General features: G+C 31.9%; 1 protein-coding gene across 3 annotated transcripts; it reads left to right on the forward strand.

The window, feature by feature from the left end:
• The first annotated feature begins 588 nt into the window (after positions 1-588).
• Positions 589-6,665, forward strand: VTE2-1 (homogentisate phytyltransferase 1, chloroplastic-like). Of its 3 annotated transcripts, XM_026124820.2 has the most exons (13): positions 589-931; positions 993-1,040; positions 1,905-2,182; positions 2,320-2,403; positions 2,503-2,577; positions 2,945-3,028; positions 3,112-3,201; positions 3,724-3,825; positions 4,182-4,277; positions 4,373-4,444; positions 4,528-4,623; positions 5,992-6,096; positions 6,483-6,665. In XM_026124820.2, the coding sequence occupies exons 1-13, from the start codon at positions 868-870 to the stop codon at positions 6,522-6,524; spliced, it is 1,236 nt and encodes a 411-aa protein (XP_025980605.1). In that variant the 5' UTR covers positions 589-867; the 3' UTR covers positions 6,525-6,665.
• Positions 6,666-7,310: the final 645 nt, after the last annotated feature.

The following is a 7,310-nucleotide window of genomic DNA, read 5'->3' on the forward strand; positions in this document are numbered from 1 at the left end:
TTTAACGCATTTTGTTTGGAATGCGTGAAAATGAGAAGAAGATTAAAAATGAATGAAGAAAAAATTATGTGAAAAGTTTGTTTTTCATTGTTTGGATAAATATGAATAAAATAATTTAAATCTTCTCTTTTTGTTATTTTTTTTATACTCTTTACACAAATAAAAGAAAGGAGAGAATACGATTAGACAGAAATTCAAAGAGTTTTCTTTCAACCATAACTTAAAGCAATTAATTTTACACTTAATTATATTTTTTATTACTACTTATTTTTATTTTTACTAATTTTACTTATAATAAATGAATTAATTTGACATATTTTATTTTTAATTTAAAAAAATTATAAATTTTACCTTCAATCGTTGAGTTTAAGTGACATATTAACATAATCATAAAAATTAAAGATAAAATATGTTAAAAAATTGAAGTTAATTTTGTAAGAAAAATAAAAATCTTAATATATATTTTCCGTTATTTATTTATATTTGATGTTATCTTTTGTATATTTGTAGGAAGGAAGCATGCAAAGATGGCGAAGCAATAGTACATGTTTGGCGGAGTGGTGGAGCAGAGGAGCCAGCAATTGTCGGGTGGAGAAGAGAATCTGGCATTATAATATTCCAATGACACGTGGAACCCTTGTTTGGCTTCATTTTGGAAAGTGACGTGTATATGAAAAAAATTAGGAATAGACAACGCCACGGCACAGAACGTTGAGAAAAAGAAAAAAGAAAAAATCTGTTTTGGTACTATACTAAAAGTTGAAGATGAAATTGCAGACCAGGGGCCAAGTATAAAGTGAGGTGCGTTGGGTTCATGAAATTCAAATCTCAAACTCAAACTCAGCCTCCACAGCACTACTGTTATATATGGATTCGATGCTTCTTCGATCTTTTCCTAATATTAACAACGCTTCTTCTCTCGCCACCACTGGTATGTCTGCTTATAATTTCTCGATCTGTTTTCCGTCTGAGACAGATATTCCCACTGGCAGGTGGAAATTTCTGCAGAACTAAATGTTTCGCCAACATTTACCATGCAAGTATGTCGTCTCATTATCAAATATGCATATACCCCCCCTTTTTTAATTTATTTCTTTATTATTATTATTATTAGGGGAAGTTCCTTTCTATATTAATATTTTTTTAAAATTAAAAAAAAAAAACTGAGAGAGAAAGAAAGGAGGTTGGGATGGACTATTAAGTGCACCTTTGGAAAACTTAAGTTTGGGCCAAACAAGTTTGTTAAAGTACCTGATTTTTCTGGTTAAATTTTAGCCTCAAACATACTTTTGGAGGAAACCAAACATAGCCTAACTCTGATAGTTACTTAATAGAAATTAAAAATAAAAAGTCCAACTAAAAAAGTGTATGCAAAATGAGGTATTCCCATTATAATAGTTATTATATACTACTATATATTATTTTTATTATTTCTTCGAATTTTGAATGTGACGAAACTTACATGCACTTTCTTAAGTGCACTTCTCTGATAATTGGAGGTTTATGGCCTATAAAGATTATTGAAATGAAATTGGTCTGAGAAGAACTCTAAAATTATGTTATCTATTGGTAACACTGGGATGTTAATTTCCCCGGCAGCAACATTTTTGCGTTTCCTTTGAGAAGTGAGCATTGGTGATAGTAGTCTCAATCAGTTGAATCTCTTGTGTCTATCTCAAGATAATTTGCTAGAGCTGCAATAACTTGTATAGTGAAAACAGTATATGTCTTGGTAGAGCTGCAATAATTTGTATCCTTTCCAGACGTTGGGACATTGATTATAAAACTCTCCCTGTATATGTTTTTTTTTTTACCTCTGAATCTGATTCATTCTAAAACAAAAGTGTTTCTATTTTTTATTATGCATGGTCACTGATACTAACATCCAACACTTGGTGCCCTAGGTTCTTATTTGCCAAATGCTTCATGGCACAATAGGAAAATCCAAAAAGAATATAATTTTTTGAGGTTTCGGTGGCCAAGTTTGAACCACCATTACAAAAGCATTGAAGGAGGGTGTACATGTAAAAAATGTAATATAAAATTTGTTGTGAAAGCGACCTCTGAAAAATCTTTTGAGTCTGAACCTCAAGCTTTTGATCCAAAAAGCATTTTGGACTCTGTCAAGAATTCCTTGGATGCTTTCTACAGGTTTTCCAGACCTCACACAGTTATTGGCACAGTTAAGTTCAAGCTTTTCCATAATTACTCTTAGAACGAACCCTCAAATACTTATATTCATTTGGACGAATCACTTTTCTAGATGAAAGTAATATTCTGAAGGTTTTAAAATGGCTCTCTTTTTCTGTGTTTGGGCAGGCATTAAGCATAATTTCTGTGTCCCTCCTTGCTGTTGAGAAAATATCAGATATATCTCCATTATTTTTTACTGGTGTGTTGGAGGTGAGACCCAAATATATGTTGTTTCTATTTAAATAGCCAATTGCTCTTCCCCTCTAACTTCACCAATACTTTTTGACTTCTTTTTTTTTAATGTTTCAGGCTGTGGTTGCTGCCCTGTTTATGAATATTTATATTGTTGGTTTGAATCAATTGTCTGATGTTGAAATAGACAAGGTATGAAACTTAATAATAGAAATCTGCATAGCTAATAAAATATTCTTTTTCCAGTGTTTTTCAGGCTTCCCGATTGTTCCAGTAAAAAATATATATAAATGGTAGTGAAAGAATTGCTCGTTTATCTAAATTTGGATATTCAGATGCATATAAGTGCATACAAGAGTCCCTGTGCTCACATGCACAATTTGAATAGTTTGTATAATTTTGACCATCGAAATCTGGTTTATATGTTAGTTTATTTAGCTTCCCCGATTGTTGTAGCCTTGGATGTGGTAAAAAAAATGCAACCTTTTACAGCTTTAATTTTTTTTCAGAGGAACTACCGTTGTATTATAATTGATCCGTGCTTTGTGTTTCATTGCAGATAAACAAGCCGTATCTTCCATTAGCATCTGGGGAATATTCCTTTGAAACTGGTGTCACTATTGTTGCATCTTTTTCAATTCTGGTACCTTGTAGATTCATTTCTTTTTTCAAGACAAGATTTACTGACAGGATGTAAGAGGCTTATTGTTTTATTCTTTTCAACAGAGTTTTTGGCTTGGCTGGGTTGTAGGTTCATGGCCATTATTTTGGGCCCTTTTTGTAAGCTTTGTGCTAGGAACTGCTTATTCAATCAATGTGAGTTATTTTGAATTGTGTTTAAACATACTTTCTCCCCTCTTATTATTAAAGCCATAGTTATGATATGTCTTAATTTTAAAACCATGCTTGTTATTGGTTCTGCGTGGTACTTGCATTGTCAAATTTCATGACAATAAATGCCAAATAATATCCATTTCTTTTGTTTCATTTACCTTTTGGAAGAAAACTTTACAAACTGAAGGTAGGATTTTTTTAGTTGAAATTGTGTAACAGTGAGATTCATATTTAGCAATAGCAATTAATCAAATGGTAAATTAAGAGGACAATAGCAGTGCTATCTGAATTGATTTTTCTCATAAAAAATTTAGTTGCATTTTTGCTTGTTATTGATTACTTATGATTTTCTGAAACTATATTCTTGGGGAGATTTACTCTACACATGTTCAATCCTGAGGGCAAACAATATCATAATCATATGTTAAATGACAAAAACAAAAGCTTCATTTTTTAAAATTATTTAATAGTGACAGTATCATATTTACAAATTTTTGTCTTCAGGTGCCTCTGTTGAGATGGAAGAGGTTTGCAGTGCTTGCAGCGATGTGCATTCTAGCTGTTCGGGCAGTAATAGTTCAACTTGCATTTTTCCTTCACATCCAGGTTTTGTCATTTAGCTAATTGTTCTTTTTAAAGACTTCTACTTTTGGATGAGCATGCATTAGCTTTTGTATACTTAACAGCAATAACAAATGTTTATCTCAAATTTTTATGTTTTGCTTGTTGGATTCATGATAAACTATTTGAAACCACCCTCTGTATGAATTAATCTATTTTCACCATCTAGTCCTAGAAAGGCATATATTCTCTAATAACCCTTCCAGAGTATTAAACTAAGACGAAATGAAAAATTTAAAGGAACAAGTGCATTTTAACAACAATAGTGTTGGCAGTATGATATTTGACTAGTATTTCATAATTGATGTTTTTTGGTTGCTAATTCATGTAAACAATGCCAGACTCATGTATACAAGAGGCCACCTGTCTTTTCAAGATCATTGATTTTTGCTACTGCATTCATGAGCTTCTTCTCTGTAGTTATAGCACTGTTTAAGGTAAAGGCCTTTAAATTCTTGTATGTGTTTGTTTTCACCATCAATTTTTTTGTTCAATATGTGTACCTAATGTAAAATGTTGGGTTTTTATATAGGATATACCTGACATTGAAGGAGATAAAGTATTTGGCATCCAATCTTTTTCAGTGCGTTTAGGTCAGAAGCCGGTATGTTGTTCAAATGTACCATCTCAGCAGAATTAGTTGTGCCCTCCTGTATCCCTTGGTTGTTACTAACTACTCTTTGCCAGGTATTCTGGACTTGTGTTATCCTTCTTGAAATAGCTTATGGAGTCGCCCTCCTGGTGGGAGCTGCATCTCCTTGTCTTTGGAGCAAAATTGTCACGGTATTTTGCTTATTAGTCAATTCGTGTATATACTGCAGTTATAGGTGTATTGTATCCTCATGTTGGGTAATCAATATTCCCTCAAATAAAATTACTCACACCCACAAAAGATCGTGAAAACACAACAAAAATTACACTGTAGAAAAAATAATAACAAATACAAGAATGTAACGTGGTTCGGCACCTCTTACTTACGTCCACAGAACCGTCTAAAAAAGTATTTCACTATCACAAAAATGATTATAAAATTGTAACCCACCTCAAATAGTGTATCACTCTACAAACTCAAGTACCCCACTCAATGGTTACAAAAAATGATAACACTCTCACACAGACATTTTTCTCTCAACAAAATGACTTTGTTTCACAATCTCTCTTCTCACACACTCTCTTCATGTGTTGTTTCTCCACTAATTCTCGTCTCTATTTATAGTGAAGATTGCTACCAACTATAATAAATAAGTTTTTTTGGAAGTTGAAACAAAAATAACTTCCAATGCATCCATTCAAATAATCTTCATCTAGTAAAATGCAATCTTCTACTTTACATTTAAACCACTTAAACTTTAGTGATAAAAATTCAATTCCCAATATGCATGCACCTTATCTTTTGACTTGAAACTCTACACCTCCTTCAACTTAAGCAGTTATTTCTTTTGTGCCATGGTGCTAGGGGATGGGTTGTGATTTTGATTAATTAGTTTAGACTACTGAGTTGAAAGGAAGTTGATCTATATACTTGCCTGCCTTCTCATGCTGTATTTTTACTGTATACTAGTTGACTAGTATCAATATTTAGCAAACTTGCCTCCCTTCTTGTGCTGTAATTTTTTATTGTGTTAGATAATATCAAGAGGGAAAGCCTCAACACAACAGTAAGGTTATTGCCTTGTGACCTGGATGTAACAGGTTCAAATCTTGAAAATAGGCTTTCCACTTGTAGGCAAGGGGGAGGCTACCTTCATCTACCCTCCCCGGAGTCCACTAGGTGGTAGTCTTGTGCCATTTAGCAATTGTCTTTTTCACAATTGTCTTCTGAATTACGGAACCGAGGTGCTCCTTCACTGTTGCAAATTCAGCATAGAGTTTACTGGAGTCTAGCAGACTCAAATTTTGTTTAATATTATCAGCTTGTAATTTGGCAAATATCTATACTGGAATAAGGAAACATATCTTTAGGAAAGCTGTCTATGTTGCATAGAATACTCCCAATTTTTAATCTTAGGTAAAAATTGATCTTTAAAGGAGGCATTCTATCGGAAGAAAGCTTAGGTCTATTATTGTGCAGATTGATACCAAGCGAATGTAAACTTCTTTTGATTTTTTGTTTTTGCAATCTTTGAAATTTATTCTCTGCCAATGTGTTAGGGTCTGGGACACGCTGTTCTGGCTTCAATTCTCTGGTTTCATGCCAAATCTGTAGATTTGAAAAGCAAAGCTTCGATAACATCCTTCTATATGTTTATTTGGAAGGTAATTTCCTACCCTAAAGACTGTTTATCATTTCATTATCTAGAATCAAGATCATTATTCAAAAGAAATAGGCAAATAACTATCTGATTTTGTTTACCGTTTTGAAAAATAATGGTTGTTTGATTTCTAATGTCTTTCAAATTCCAATTGAAGTACATAACACCAGGGAGCATTAGCTACAGTGAAATTAGTTTTAGGAACATGAATTTTTATGATTAAGTTGGTGAACTTAGTCATAATATTGATTGAATTTTATCTTCTAGTGAAAAATTCAACTTTGTTCAAAGCACATGACATATGGGAACAAGAATTATTGGCAGTTTATTTGTATATTTTCAATTATTTGCTCTATCTTGTATTGATGTCTGTCTTGTTTCTTATTGCAGCTATTTTATGCAGAATACTTACTCATTCCTTTTGTTAGATGAGGATGCAGCGGCAATATTGACTTGAGAATTAGTTTTGTTTAAATGGTGCTGCCTTTGTCACAGGCCGGCTTGGAGTCGCTACATTAGTTTTAAGTTTTTAATTGCTAATTTAAATGAAGATATATTTCTTTTGGGATGAAATTTTGTTTACTGCTTTGTTTTCAGTGGTTTCTCCAATGATTTTTTCAAACTATTACTATTTAAAAAAAAAAAAACACTAACAAACTAATGGTTCAAGCATCATTATTACTTCTAAGATAATTTCATTTTTAACAGATTATGTGTTTTGAGAAAACAATACTAGATACAATAACTTTGAATATTTATAATATGGACTTTATATAGGAGAATTATTATGTAATCAGTGATTTATTGACTTTTAAGTCATATGACTAGTTTTAAAGAATATAATAAGAAAAAGGAAAACTTAGCAAAGCTTGCCTTTAATTTTACACACAAGACGCCTTGGTTTAAGGTAGGAAAAGTCTTCTAACTCAACAAATTCAAAGAGATACTTATATTTATTTCACCCCAAAAAGATGAGTGAGAATTCAAACCTATAACCTCTTACATCTGAGACCTAATTGAAAGATTTTTTCGACCAAGTTATCTCACTCATTGAATTTAGTGTATAAGCACTTTTATGTGGTTTGGAATGGTCTAGTCTTCAAAAAAAGATTAAACTAACAAGTTCTCAATGCAAATTCCTGGATAAATTTTAAATTTAAATAAAAATATATAAGAAATAAAATTATATTAGAGATAATTTGTTGTTAATAATAAAGA

The sequence above is a fragment of the Glycine max genome, chromosome 13, assembly GCF_000004515.6.
Source record: "Glycine max cultivar Williams 82 chromosome 13, Glycine_max_v4.0, whole genome shotgun sequence".
NCBI lineage: Eukaryota > Viridiplantae > Streptophyta > Magnoliopsida > Fabales > Fabaceae > Glycine > Glycine max.